Source organism: Nomascus leucogenys, chromosome 25, assembly GCF_006542625.1.
Source record: "Nomascus leucogenys isolate Asia chromosome 25, Asia_NLE_v1, whole genome shotgun sequence".
NCBI classification, from domain to species: domain Eukaryota; kingdom Metazoa; phylum Chordata; class Mammalia; order Primates; family Hylobatidae; genus Nomascus; species Nomascus leucogenys.
The window spans coordinates 29,980,094-29,994,700 of NC_044405.1; the positions used below are offsets into that span (position 1 = coordinate 29,980,094).

At 43.8% G+C, this 14,607-nt stretch overlaps 1 protein-coding gene across 10 annotated transcripts in view; it reads left to right on the forward strand.

The window, feature by feature from the left end:
- The window catches only part of ADARB1 (adenosine deaminase RNA specific B1), a 154,912-nt gene that overhangs the window by 94,523 nt on the left and 45,782 nt on the right, over positions 1 to 14,607 (forward strand). For all 10 annotated transcript variants that reach the window (XM_030806041.1, XM_030806040.1, XM_030806044.1 and 7 more), the window contains 5 exons: positions 2,527 to 2,601; positions 6,576 to 7,510; positions 11,224 to 11,338; positions 13,490 to 13,658; positions 14,267 to 14,415. In XM_030806041.1, the coding sequence (XP_030661901.1) occupies positions 2,574 to 2,601; positions 6,576 to 7,510; positions 11,224 to 11,338; positions 13,490 to 13,658; positions 14,267 to 14,415 (1,396 nt within the window). In that variant the 5' untranslated portion in view covers positions 2,527 to 2,573. The remainder of the gene's footprint in view (positions 1 to 2,526; positions 2,602 to 6,575; positions 7,511 to 11,223; positions 11,339 to 13,489; positions 13,659 to 14,266; positions 14,416 to 14,607) is intronic.

The following is a 14,607-nucleotide window of genomic DNA, read 5'->3' on the forward strand; positions in this document are numbered from 1 at the left end:
TGACAGCACCGGCTAGCATTGTTTCCACCAGGTGGGAGGAGAGCCCAGGTTCCCCGCATAGTCTCCCATGACTCTGCATTGTGGTGTGGGAAGGGAAGGGGTTGTTAGAGCCTGGTGGGAATGAAAATTGTGGCTTGTCACTCAGCCTTGTCTGACACCACCCAACAAGGGGACTCTGGGGTTGTCCTTACAGCCTGGCACGGGTGGGGCCTGGTTGAGGTTTTTTCTGTGGTGTTTGGCTGGAATAAAGCAATTCTTGTCTAAGAAGTTTTCTGTCTTGCTGGGCTACCTCTCTCCTGGTCCTTTGGCCAGAGAGAGCAGCTTTTGTTGCAGCTTTTTGTGTGTGTTGTTTTTGCCAATGCCTGCTAATGTTTCTGGGTTCTGGCTTCTTCCGCTCTATGTTGAGAAAATGACGCAAAAGGAAAATGCAGGGTCGCTTCTCAGGTCCTGAGGCCCCCCCGGGTTGTCAGCTTTCTCTACATCTCTCAGTCTTTTTATGTGTGTTTTATGTATAATATCCAGGATTTTTAGTTGTATTTAATGGGAAGAAAAAGGAGAAGAACTCTGTCTTCCCACTGAGGAAGTTCGTTTGCCTATTTAAAACCAGTTTCAGCCAATAAGAACAGAGCTATTTGGACAGGCTTATTCGTTGTTCCTTTAGTTTATAGTTTGGGCTTCTGAGAAGCACCTTGCCATCACTTTGCCTGCATAACCTCAGTGCCCTCACACAAGCCACCTGTTTTCCCGTCTTCATGATATGCTCAGCCAGACCTCTTGTCTGAAGCTCAGTTTAATGAGCATGTCCTCATTTTTTGGCCTGATCCCTCCAGCCAGGAGGCTCCTGGGAGCACCCACAGCCTACTGAGGGCATCTGCCCTGCCTGCAGGGGTCTTGCCCTCTGTGCCTACATCTCACCTCCCATTCTAGACCTTAACCCAATTACTTTTTATCAGTCCTTCCATAATGGAAATATTAAAACATATACAAATATACAATTGTATCAAGAACTCTGCATGCCTATCAGCCACATCAATAATTATCAACCAGGACCCATTGGTTGGTTTTGTCTACACCTCATCTATGTTTTTCTCACCACACTGAATTATTTTGAAGTAAATCCTAGATATTGTCCTTTCATTTGTAAATACTTCAGTATATGTCACTAAAAGAGAACTACCATTTCTACACCTAAAATAATTTATCATAATTCCTTAATATACTCAGCTATTCAGGCCATATTTACATTTAAGTTTCTCAGAATCTGATTTAGGTTCTTGTATCTAGCACAAGTGCTTTGCACGTAATAGATTCTCAGAAAATATATATTGAAATAGTTAATGACTATAAAATAATAATGCTTTTAAAACTATTTGGAGAACTTTCTTGAATAAAGGATTCTAAAGAGAAACTCATTTAACTTTTAGCAACACATTTGCCTGAAATATAGTGAGATTGAAAGTTATTAACAAATGATTTCATGAAAAACTATATATATAAAATATATATTTTTAGATATATTTGATATAGATATATAAGATATATGCGTGTTTTAGTACATTTTAGTCACCATTTTCTAAGAGCAATGAATTTGCCTTTTAGTGATTTATAAGTTTTATTTGTATACAAAGTAACGTGTGATTATAAAATTTGTGAATCTTCTTTTTCCTCAATTGCAATTTGATGATATTTTTTATTATAGAACATGTATTAATACAGTCTGACAAAGTATATCTAAAATATTTAAGAAGAGGAAACTCTTAAATTTGTTGTAACTAGAAATTGTAATACCTGTTCTTTGAGGATTTCCTGTGGTTTCTCCTGCCAACAAAATAATACTTATATGTAGGTAAGAAATCAGATTGAATTCTAGCAGTCATATGCACTTTAGTTTTGTCTGCATGAGGAGCTATTCAAGGTGAGAGAGAAACAGCTAAGTGAGAAGCTGTAGGTGCTGGTTCTGCTGTGTGGCTTTGGCTTTAGTTTACAGCTGGAAGCCAAAAGTCTACCCAGAGTAAAGATAGATGGCAAGTATGTGAGCGCCCTTCTGAGGTCTGTCGCCATCTGTCATGGCGTGTTGTGTCCTTAGTCCATCCCGCAGCAGGCGTCTTTCCAGAGTGCAGACGCCAGTGCCTTTGTCCCTAGTTCAGCGCTCTTCATGGTCCTCCATTGCCCGGAATCAAACCCACCCTCCTCAAAGTGGTGTGAGGTCCCTGGGCACCGGCCCTGAACCTCCTTTGCTGGGACCTGGTCCCACCCTCGTCATCCCTCCATGTGGGAGAATCCACGCGAGACGTCCTTTGCTGTACTGGAATCCACGTGAGAAGTCCTTTGCTGGACTGGAATGTGCCAAGGAGGAGCATTTTGTACCAGATGGCAGATCTGACTTCTCTAACAAGACCTAGTTCTTATTTTATGATTTTTTTCCTTTAATTTGTAATAATGTTGTAATTATTTCCTTAGAGTAGACTTACTTCATATTACTCCTATCATAGGCACACTAAATGCTATTTTCTTACTGTCTTTCAGACAGAAACTGTCTCCGCCAGTCAAGAAACCCTCAGAAGTATTTTGCCATGGATATAGAAGATGAAGAAAACATGAGTAAGATCTAGGCCCATCGCATAGTGTCAGACAGCTCATTTTATGTTAACATTTTGGTGTTTTTGCAAATGTATTTCCTGAGACCAATATGGGGATTGTGTTTTTCCCGTGACATCTTCTACTGACAGTGGCATGTTTTTAATTTGTGGTGTGTTCCCTGCAGCAGGTGTCAGAATTCGCTGCAGACATGTTCCCTGCAGCTGTATGTCTAGGTTTTTCCTTCCTCGTTATTGTCGTGGGGCATCACTGTGCCCCGTGGAATGGGCTTCTGGGTGTATCTCATGAAGCCCCACTGTTTCGTGTGCAGTCCTGTCACAGCGTGCCTCTCAGAATAATGCTCTGAGTATTCACGCATGCAAATCGAAGATAAACGTCTGAGATTGATTTAAATACCCAGTGCTTTGCAATAATAGGACAGAAATATTTCCCTTCAAAATGCAGGTTCTCCCTTTGAAGGAAGGGGATTCACACGTGTCTGTTGATCTAAAGTTCACAAAGGTGCTAATGAGAGCTGGGACTGGTGCGGGCCTCCTCCTTCCGTGCTGTTCTCTCTGGTGCGAGGGGGTGGAAGGCTGCTGGGGTACGTTGGTGTTTCAGTGAAGGTACTTATCTCTTCTAGTTCATCTTCAGTCCCAGAAAACAGGTTTAGATGCTTCCACAGAAGTTGGGAGAGTTCAGTAGAGAAATTACAACAAAGGCATCATTGCTCTAACTAATATAAATATCCGTATTTACCTTCTTACTTGTCTCAAGGAATAACATGCAGCTGTCAATGATGAGTGACATGTCACTGGGCATTAGAACTTAGCACTTTCCCTTTGACTTTACGCACAACTGATGATCTGGGGTCTTGGAGTTGCTTTTGTGTACCATGTAGAACCCAAACCGTGACCCAGTGAAGCATTTCTGCGTGGTATTGATTTCTGCGTGGTATTGCTGCCCTGTGGGTGTGCTGTGGAGGGGGCTGGGCCTCTGCTGTATGGACTGTATGCTAAGTGTTGGCTTTGGTTGAAGTCAGCCGTCTGGGGTGTGAGGGTGAGACCACCTCCTGCAGTGCTTCCCAGGAACCACGAGACCAGTGTGCTCACCTCACTTCCGCTGGTACCTGCTGGTGATTGTTTTTTCAGGTTTTTTCCCTCATCAGTCCTGCTCTTGAGATCTTTTAAAAACCCAGCTTTATGTTTTTACTGGGCAGTTCTACTCACTGTTTCCAATTTTGTGACAAGTTTTAAGAGAGAAGTTACGTCCATACTCCTCATTTGAGAAAATGTGACCTGTGCTTGGCCTGTGCAGTAGCCCACCGATGGAGCGTGTGCAGGGGTCCCCAGGGCCTCTGTGTCAGGACTGTGGCCTACAGCCTACAGCTGCAGTCACCTCGCATAGACAGAGGCTTCATGATCGTGTAGGTTCTGGAACTATCCCCAAACTGATGCTGTGATAACTTGACATGATAAAGAATCCTCCCGAATAATTTTTCTGTAAAGATAAGCTGATGTTCTAGTGCTGAAACTTGGAAATTCTGCTCCTGTATTTTTTATCATTTTGAAAGCAATGCAAAGCCCTATCATGATCAGTATTTACATTTATGAAATGTAGTAGCATGATACAGAAAGAGAAGGCATCTGTTTAAGAAAAGCTGTGAAAGTGGCATCTTTCTCTAGTTTTAGTATTTTCCTTTATTATAGTAGCATTTTCAATGACAATGAGAGTAGTATTTCAGTGTGCTCCTGAAGTGAATAAGAATTTAGAATGTATGTAATCTGTTACAGAAAGTATATTCTTCTCAAGATTATTTATCAATCCAATAGTAACTATTTTTATTTCTGAAAGGAAAGTATTTGGTTATTTCAGAGGTTATAAATATTTGGTTAAATGCATGTCCAAATACATTTATAATGATTTGATTTTTGATATTGATAATTGTTTAGCAACAAAGTCGAAATGTAAGCTGTAATCTAGTATGTCATGTTCTTGCTCAGTTTATTAATCTCTGAATTCCATCTTGGCTCTACTTTTTTTTTAACCTTTTGTTCCCTTTGAGCACCGAAAGGAGTAACCTATCGAGCTTTTGCTGGAGGATGTTATAAATGAAAATTTAGTGTCCATTCCATCAGCTTTGTCAACTGGGAGAAGTGGTGTGTGTGTGAGGATTATTTTGGAGAAATGATGTCTGTAGAGAAAGTTTTAAATCTCTTAGCCTCTGCCACAGTGTGGCATCAGTTTTCCCATGGGTTGTGTCTAAACCAGGTTTATGCTCTGCTATCTTGGCTGAAGGATGACAGCCCTGGAATTAGAGATCTTTAACCTCAAAGATTGGCAGCCAAGGGCGAGGACTTGGTCCCTTTAAACCTTCCCATGGATGAAGCTGATGAATATTTTCACAACTTTTCAGTTTGCTTAACATAATGAGAATCTACTTTTTTACACATGTAGTAGAAATAGACCCTAAAGCCACCATATGGGGCACTTGTAAATTAGTTTACAATTTTAGCAATATTTTAGTTACTTAAAAAAATATAGATTTTTGAAATCTAGTGGTAGATGTCTTTAACTTTCATTCACATTACAACCTTGCAGGGCACTGTAGCCCTCACCCCTGGGCTCCATGTGACAGCTGCCTAGCCATGATGGAAAGGAATGATTTCTTCTTCTCCTTTTTAAAAAGCTTGATGAACACTTTATACTCCTCTTTTTAAAATAAAAAATTAGGCCCTGGCACGGTGGCTCACGCCTGTAATCCCAGCACTTTGGGAGGCCAAGGCAGGTGGATCATCTGAGGTCAGGAGTTCCAGACCAGCCTGGCCAACGTGATGAAACCCTGTCTCTACTAAAAATACAAAAATTAGCTGGGCATGGTGGTGCACGCCTGTAGTCCCAGCTACTCGGGAGGCTGAGGCAGGAGAATCGCTTGAACCCGGGAGGTGGAGGTTGCAGTGAGCCGAGATCACGCCACTGCACTCCAGTCTCAAAAATAAATAAATAAATAAATAAATAAAATTTAAAAATTATGTTTATTTTGCCGTGTAATTTTACAATTCTAAAATTGTCTGTATTAATTCAAAATCTTAAATATTTTTAAAAGTTAGGATAAACAAATTATTCTGGAGATTCATCAGATAATTGTTTTAAAAAAGACAAAATCACCAGAAAGTGTATTTATGAAGTTAGGAAATTGTAGCCTGCCTACAGCTTCAGTTTTGTGTCTTGTTCTTACACACTTTTCCTATCATGGAACAGTATTAAGGATTCAGACTTAATCAGCCCCCATATATAATATTCTCATTTTTAAATAGATACTAGAAATAAAGCCATACCCTCCTAAACACAACAGCTAAAAAGCCATAATACTTTACACAATTACATAAGCAGCTTCTAAAGATTGGTTCAGAAACCAAATCAAATAATTGCATTTATTGATTGAATATTTTAAACCGGAAAAACTAATTATCTTGTGAATGCATGTTTTTAAATAGTTTTCTCTTCTGAGAGACACTGCAATTTAAAACCCTTAGATAGCATGAGGGTAAACAACAGTGAAAGGAAAATGCTAAAATAAATATATGTTTATCCATATATTGATATTAAATTATCATTTCATTAGACTTATTAATGTAAGGTCTTTCTGGATTAATTTATCATCCCACATTTTGATAAGGTTGAAGAAGTCTAGGTACTTCAGAATATTCTCAGAAGAAAAAAAATTATTTAAAGATTTTACTTTTTAAAGCAAAAGCAGTTGGTGACACTAAATAGAAATGGTATTAGTCACTAAGCAAAGTGTCAGATTACTTGTTTGGTTGAGGCTGATAGTTCTTTAACTAAATGTATAACTCTTCATGTATACATCAAGGAATAAAATTTGTAAGCACACATCACTTAACCAGTTACAAAGAGAGCTAAAGGAATCTATAAATTTTGCATTTACAAGATCCTGCAACGAAGGCATTGTAAGTTACTCTTTCTGGGCACCACAGGTTCCAGCAGCACTGATGTGAAGGAAAACCGCAATCTGGACAACGTGTCCCCTAAGGATGGCAGCACACCTGGGCCTGGCGAGGGCTCTCAGCTCTCCAATGGGGGTGGTGGTGGCCCCGGCAGAAAGCGGCCCCTGGAGGAGGGCAGCAATGGCCACTCCAAGTACCGCCTGAAGAAAAGGAGGAGAACACCAGGGCCCGTCCTGCCCAAGAACGCCTTGATGCAGCTGAATGAGATCAAGCCTGGTTTGCAGTACACGCTCCTGTCCCAGACTGGGCCCGTGCATGCGCCTTTGTTTGTCATGTCTGTGGAGGTGAATGGCCAGGTTTTTGAGGGCTCTGGTCCCACAAAGAAAAAGGCAAAACTCCATGCTGCTGAGAAGGCCTTGAGGTCTTTTGTTCAGTTTCCTAATGCCTCTGAGGCCCACCTGGCCATGGGGAGGACCCTGTCTGTCAACACGGACTTCACGTCTGACCAGGCCGATTTCCCTGACACGCTCTTCAATGGTTTTGAAACTCCTGACAAGGCGGAGCCTCCATTTTATGTGGGCTCCAACGGGGATGACTCCTTCAGTTCCAGCGGGGACCTCAGCTTGTCTGCTTCCCCGGTGCCTGCCAGCCTAGCCCAGCCTCCTCTCCCTGTCTTACCACCATTCCCACCCCCAAGTGGGAAGAATCCCGTGATGATCTTGAACGAACTGCGCCCAGGACTCAAGTATGACTTCCTCTCCGAGAGCGGGGAGAGCCATGCCAAGAGCTTCGTCATGTCTGTGGTCGTGGATGGTCAGTTCTTTGAAGGCTCGGGGAGAAACAAGAAGCTTGCCAAGGCCCGGGCTGCACAGTCTGCCCTGGCCACCATTTTTAACTTGCACTTGGATCAGACGCCATCTCGCCAGCCTATCCTCAGTGAGGGTCTTCAGCTGCATTTACCGCAGGTGAGGAACTATGCTGCTGCTTTAAAACACGGGGTCATTGCTCTTGGTAATGCTTCTAGACAGCATTTTAGTTTCAGGATTACTATTGACTTTCCACCTTGACATCACCCTGTCCCCACCAAGAGGAGTTACTGGTAAGTCTGGCTGCTTGATTTCCATGGCCACGTGGCCACTGAGAAGCCGTCTGCATCCTAGTGCGTGCTGCGTCTGTCGCAATGCAAGGCAGGGACACCTGAGACCCCGTCCACCAGAGCAGTGTTTACAACACTATCCATAACTCCCTTCCCGTTAGGCAACCCTCCCATGACCCTCATCCCACAGCAAGCCTTTAGCAGGAGAGAGGGAAGAAGAGCCCAGTCTCTGAAACCTTGCCCCCAGTTCAGCACCATTTTCCTTCAAAGGTCTCATCCAAGAATCTCACATTCAAGATAAGTGACACTAGCTCGTCAACAGCTGAAAACCCAAGTCTGGGTCAGGATGGCAGCCTCTGGGCTCCCACATGACTGGCTGGTGGCTGTTCGCTGTTCCTAAGCCGAGGAGCCCATCGAAGCAGAGAATGAGCCAGCACAGCAGTGAGCACCTATCAGAGCGCAGGGAGGGAGGGGCCTCCAAAAACTGTTCTAGGGCCTGCCGGTTGCCTGGGAGTCTCTACTTTGAATTTCCTACATGGGCTCTGTGAGGACTTCCCTACGTGCCCAGGCTGGAGGTGGACAGCCACTCTTCCATTTGACCTTCCATTTGACCTCCCCAGCCCAGTGAAATCAGGATGAAGGAAGGGGAAGTTCCAGGGTGGGCTTAGATGGGCTCACATGAAAGAGAAAAAGTAAAGGAGAAAATCACCTTTAGTTCTCATCTCTAAATCCTAAAACTCTCTGATTGTGTATTCCTTCTTTTCTTGGAAATCCAAAGTTCTTCTGGTCTATTGCAAAAATTATTTTTTTGACCCTCTATTCGTTAATTCCTTTGTATCAGAGTCTTCTTCACTTTGAAGATAACATGTATACCACCCTTGACCACAAGACTTGAAGGTGGCTTGTGTTCTGCTGGAGGAATCCAAGTGTCTTATAGTTTCTTTTTTGCTGTTGGCTGCAATTAGAATAACCTCTGTGCAGTTGAGGTTGGCTGCAATTAGAATAACCTCTGTGCTCCTGAGATGACCAGGAGTTCTGTTTTAAAGGAAGGAAATGCATTTTGTTTTGCCTAAAGGAATCAAATACAACATCAGTATAAAATAATATATTCAAGGTATTTCACTGATTTTTTTAACGAACCAAATACTTGCTTCCCTTATTAACCTCTCGTCAACATTGTTTATAAGGATTATTAGTCCATTTGTACTTTAACAAATCAGTGCTGCTAGATCCCATGTGATTTTTTATTTTCAGGGTTACTCTTTGCTAAAATATTAAAGTCTGAGTTCATAATATTGTCTGATGTGACTTGTCTTCCCTTAATATTGACAGAGTGGCATATAAGACCATTGAAATGACATCAAATGCCGTGGATCCCAGATGTCTGAACCTTTAGTGTGTAGGCTGGGAGCACCTTAGGCAGACACAGATGGAAGCGCCGGTATAGATGTCGCCCCTGCCTCCCTGGCTTGGCTGTGTGCCTGCAGTGACTTCTGTGTGGAGCGCGACCGGAGCCCCTGGTTTGGGAAGGCTTGAGGGACATCTGTTGGTCTCCAGCCTGGGGAGGGGTGCAGGTGGGCAGGTCTGTCTCAGCCCCCTGATGCCATGTTCCTCTGGGCTCTGTAGGTGCTGAACACCAGGCTCTAGGCCTCATGTCCAGAACCACTAGGGCATGAGTGGATGGAGCTGCACTTCTAGTCTCTGCCAGAGTGGACCCTGCCACCTTGGGTCTTTGGAGCCCCCAGGATAGCCCAGGAATGTGACATGTGTTCCTTGTAGGACCCGGGTGGCCCTCCCAGAACCAGTCCTTAGGGGTTTGTTGCTGGGCTCTATTGTCTTTCAACAGGAAATTTCCAAATGTGCACTCCAGGATGGGTGGAAAACCCTTACTCTTTTTCTAGAGTAATCCTTGAAGGACATAGGTCAGACATCCCTGCATGTCGTTGCAGGTAAATGGTGCTGCCTGGGACTGTGGGGCATGGGTTTAACTCTTAAGAGCATGTTTTTGTTTTGTCCTTATATCTGCCCCCCAAATTAAGAGGGAAGTCCTTCATTAACCATACAGGTTAATGAGACCAGTAATCCCCTCAAGGGGGGCTGAGCCCTGGCCATGTGCCTCAGATGTCTGCGTTAACAAGCATCAGCCCCAGCAGCAGACCTTCCACTTGAGGCTCTCAGAACTCACTCTGAAGTTAAATTTCTTCGCCTCTCTTTGAAAGTTTGGAGATTCGCCTAATCTTATATGAAATGGAAACTTTTATTTTCTCTGGCTTATCCCTAATCTTCTTGTGACCTTTTCTTCTCTGTAAACTCGAATGAATCGCCCTCTCCCTCTGGCACCCTGGCCAATTTGAATGCGTCGCCCCTTCCCTCTGGCACCCTGGCCACATCCTGTGTTTCTGTCACAGCCTCAGTTCCTCGTGTCCGGTCACCCCTGCATTGCAGATGCCGCTGCCTGCGGGTGCATGGATCCCTGCCACCAAAGCCTGTGTCCATTCTCCACGTGACTTGTCTTGAACACTGTCCTCCGGGGCTCACTGATATTTGCTGGTACTATGATAAGAGAAAAACATCCTGACAACTATCTTTTCTATTCATTTCAGAAATATTTTATTAAGGACCAACCTGAGGTTGCTGGGTTTTCCTACTGGTCATTTGATTTTCCAGACAAGTGTGAAATTGGTGGGACGTGAGTTGAAACTGGCTCTTAACACCCACCTCCCAGCAGACATCATTTCCTAAAGTGCCATGGGCTCATTATATCCAAGATAAATCATAAGCCATAAGACCATGTCCAAAATCCAACAAATACATCTGTTCTCAGAAGCACTTTAATACAGGTGTCTGTCTGACCTGAGCATACACCTGTGCAGGTGTTCCAAACGTCTAAGCGCTTTCCCTCCCCGTGCTGTTCTCTGGTACATGATTCTATCGTACCGTCTGGGCGAGTGAGCGGAGTCAGAGCACATTTGTGTGGAGAGACTGGAATGACTGAGAAGCCTCTCGGTGGCGCCTTTGAGGGAGGTGCTGTGCACAGCTTGTGGCTTCTTTCACTGGATCGCATCTCCAAGCTGCCCCTTTCTCTTGCCTGTGATTTTGCACATCATCCTGGGCTGTGCTCCCAGCTGTGTGTGGCCCTGGAGCTGACTGAGCCACACTGTGTGTGTGTACGTGGGAGAGGGCAAGGGGGGGTGGGAGGGCCATACTAGGTGGGCGTAGGCGTGGGCAGGTGGCCCTGAGCAGGCAGTTTTGCCTGTTTGCCTCGGTTTCCTCCTGAGGGCCGGGCTGGCCTGCGGTGAGGATTGGAGGGATGCTCGTGTGTGCCGCCCACACTCCACACTGGCCCCACGTGGGTGGTGAAGGACCCAGCCAGAGCCTGGCAGGATCCTGGGGTGTCTATTTCCAAGGAATGTTCTGGAAGAAACATACACACATACTTGTTTGCCAGATTTACCTGTGTTGTTTTCCAGATGAGAAGCAGCCCGTGTCACTCCATAAGGGAGAGTGCGTGCAGCATTCAGAGAGTGAGCCCTGCTCCCAGCTGCGCCTGGCCCCTAACCTGCATCTGTGCTTCCCACACAGGTTTTAGCTGACGCTGTCTCACGCCTGGTCCTGGGTAAGTTCGGTGACCTGACCGACAACTTCTCCTCCCCTCACGCTCGCAGAAAAGTGCTGGCTGGAGTCGTCATGACAACAGGTAACCATCTTGGTGTTGTACATAACCCTGCCTGTTTTCATGTCTGACAAATGTGAAATGTTCTCAATCAACAAAAACCACTGTGCCACACCGACGGGAGATGGTTACTTCTTTTTTTCTTCAAAATGTCTGCCATATGCAAGTTTAGGAACTGCACTTACAAGCATTTTTCCCAAAATGTTCACCTTTTTAACCTAAATTTGTTTTATTTGGAGAAAGCATACTATATTAATATTTGATTCCCATCATCTTCGTCCTGTGAATATTCAGCCTCAATCTGCTCTGGAAGATGGCAAGGGGCTTACTAATTCTTGCTTTATTTGAAAGTAGGGCCTATCTATTGTATCGGTTAATGTTAACGATGCCAGATAAGTTGCTGTGTGACTTCTTTTGAGGAGGGAGAAAGCTCTAGCAAGAGTAGAAAATCTGTGGGGAAAAAAAGCACAATTTAGAATGATAGAAGAAACCCTATTAAATTAGTCTAGAAGTTCCCGGTAGCAAAAGGAACCCCCAAATCTTCTTCCCACATCCCGGGAGTGAGAACACACAGCAGCATCCCTCTGTGGGTAGCTCCTGGGAAAGGAAGCCACATCCTTGGCCAGTGCCTGGCTCCCCGGGTGGAGCAAGACTCAGGGAGTGGACCCCTGTCATGGGGGGCCATCTCTGTGCCCAGCATCTGCTCAGCCCAGCCTGGACAGCCAAATGCAGGAAGCAGGCCCTAGAGGTCAGGGAGGAAGCTGGGGACAGTTTCTCTGTCTACATCCACCAGCCCAGGAGAAACCCCCACTTGTCGGTATGTGACTTTCTTGTCCTTTCCGCCTGAGGGGTCACCTCTATCAGACTCTGCAGCCGTCTTCACTGACCCCCTTTTGCTGCCCTAGGAAACCTGGCTGCTCTGCTCATGACCATTGTTTCCTTGCCATGCCGTGTCCAGGGAGGAGGAAGTACCCGAACAGCAGCTTCTATTCTAATATTTTGTACCTGTATCTTCTCCCCCTTTTACCTCTCTCCTTACTGCTAACTTTTATGTTAATCAAAGGTGAACTCCACAGCGACTGAATAGGGTAGTTCCCTAGGTAAGACTCCCTGCCTCTCCCAGCGGCATAGGTGAGTGAGCTGGTCATGTTCTTTCATCATTTTTTTGTTGTTGTTGTTTTGTTTTTGTTTTTGTTTTTAACCACCTTAGAAGAGGCCGATCACCTTCTGGGAACATTTTACATCTTAGTGTGTATTTCACCTGAGACCACTTGCTCAGAGCCATAGTTTACATCTGAAGCCAGGACGCTGGAGCACTTGGCACTCCAGACAGCTGGTTCAGGGGGCTCCTGCTGGTTGAGTGGCCTTGGGCAGGTTACAAGGCCTCTGTGCCTCAGTTCCCTCATCTATACAGTGGAGACATTAGTAGCATGAGCCTCAGAGGACATCATGGGAATGCAGTGAGGACAATTTACCTAACAGACCTGGTGCATACCTGCCACATGGTGTGCACACTGTTGGTTCAGCTGTAGTGGATGCGAGTTTCCCAGCAGGTAACTTCCAGGGTCCTGGCATCACGCCTCTCTGGTCAGTGGTTTATCTCACAAAGTTGAGATGGAGTGATCTGTCTGTGGGAGTTCACCACTGCTTGTGATTTCACTCCCAGTGTGGTTACATGGTGACAGTTTACTAACGAAAACATCGCAAGTTAATTCTGTTTTCCTTCTTATTCCTCTGGGTGCTGTTAACCCCTCCTTCCTAATCTCTTCAGTACTTTGATATTTGATGTCAAGATTAATAACCAGACCAGTTAGTCCACCTTTCCATAGTGTTGCCCAGCTGTGTTCTAGCTGTGGGCATTCAAGAAAAGATGCTATTGCATACCAGAGGAAATGACTTCCTTGAGTTTAGTGTCTGGACACTAAGCAGTGACGATGGTTGGCTTTCCAGAAATGTCACAAAGCGAGTCCTCAATAGGAGGTTGTTTGCGTGTATACATTTGCCCACTTAAAAAATAGGTGTTAAGAATATACATGAAGATGAGCTTGAAAAGTCTGTTGGCCCCTGAAAATTAAGTCACTGAGAATAAGGGTCAGACTTCAGGAGCACAGTTAGGCAAACATTACTGTGAATTACAGAAAATAGTGTCTCTTTTTTTTTTTTTTTTTTTTTCAGGCACAGATGTTAAAGATGCCAAGGTGATAAGTGTTTCTACAGGAACAAAATGTATTAATGGTGAATACATGAGTGATCGTGGCCTTGCATTAAATGACTGCCATGCAGAAATAATATCTCGGAGATCCTTGCTCAGATTTCTTTATACACAACTTGAGCTTTACTTAAAGTAAGTTTAGTAAACAAATAAGGACAGGAAGCTATTTTAAAAAAATATTCTTCTATTAGAAAACATTGCAAAACCTTTCACTGTTTCTGTAATCATGGAAAATCTCTTAAAATCATAACTTTAATTAGTAACAATAAGGCTGGATCCCATTCTCCCACAATGCTCAACACACATATGCACACATACATACAATAACATAACGTGGTCATAAATTTCAAGTCTGTGTTTAAGACCATGTGATTTTGTTGTATGCAGTGTAAATAGAAGTTCCCAAACTGCCAGGTAAAGGTGGTGATTTTTATTCTAGTCACCATTTCTAGAAAGAGCTAGTCATGTATCCAAACTCCTTTTCTTTACAAAGCCATTTTTTATATGTGGTCTTTCTGTTCTGAAGTCATAAATTGGAAGAAGGAAAGGTTACCCACATTCTGATGACATATCCATTATTGAGTGACAAGAACTGTATTAATTACCCTAAACATGTAAAATAAATATTCCAGTTCAAACTTATCTTTCCCCTGTGGAAAATACTAGCCTCTGAAAATGATAGACTAAAATTTAACTATATACAGCTTTAAATGTTACTTTTGCAACTTTTTTCCTTTCAGTAACAAAGATGATCAAAAAAGATCCATCTTTCAGAAATCAGAGCGAGGGGGGTTTAGGCTGAAGGATAATGTCCAGTTTCATCTGTACATCAGCACCTCTCCCTGTGGAGATGCCAGAATCTTCTCACCACATGAGCCAATCCTGGAAGGTATGAGACGAGATTCTTCAACAAGCCAGTTTCTCAAGAAAGTGTTAACAGATAAAAACTAACCTACGTTAATATCTCTTTTCCTTTTTTTCTTTTTATTTTTAGACTTGGATGTGGATCTGATAAGAGTCTCTATAAAAGCATGGATTTTTTTCTTTCTGATTAATAACTTAATTAGAAAACTTTAATGAA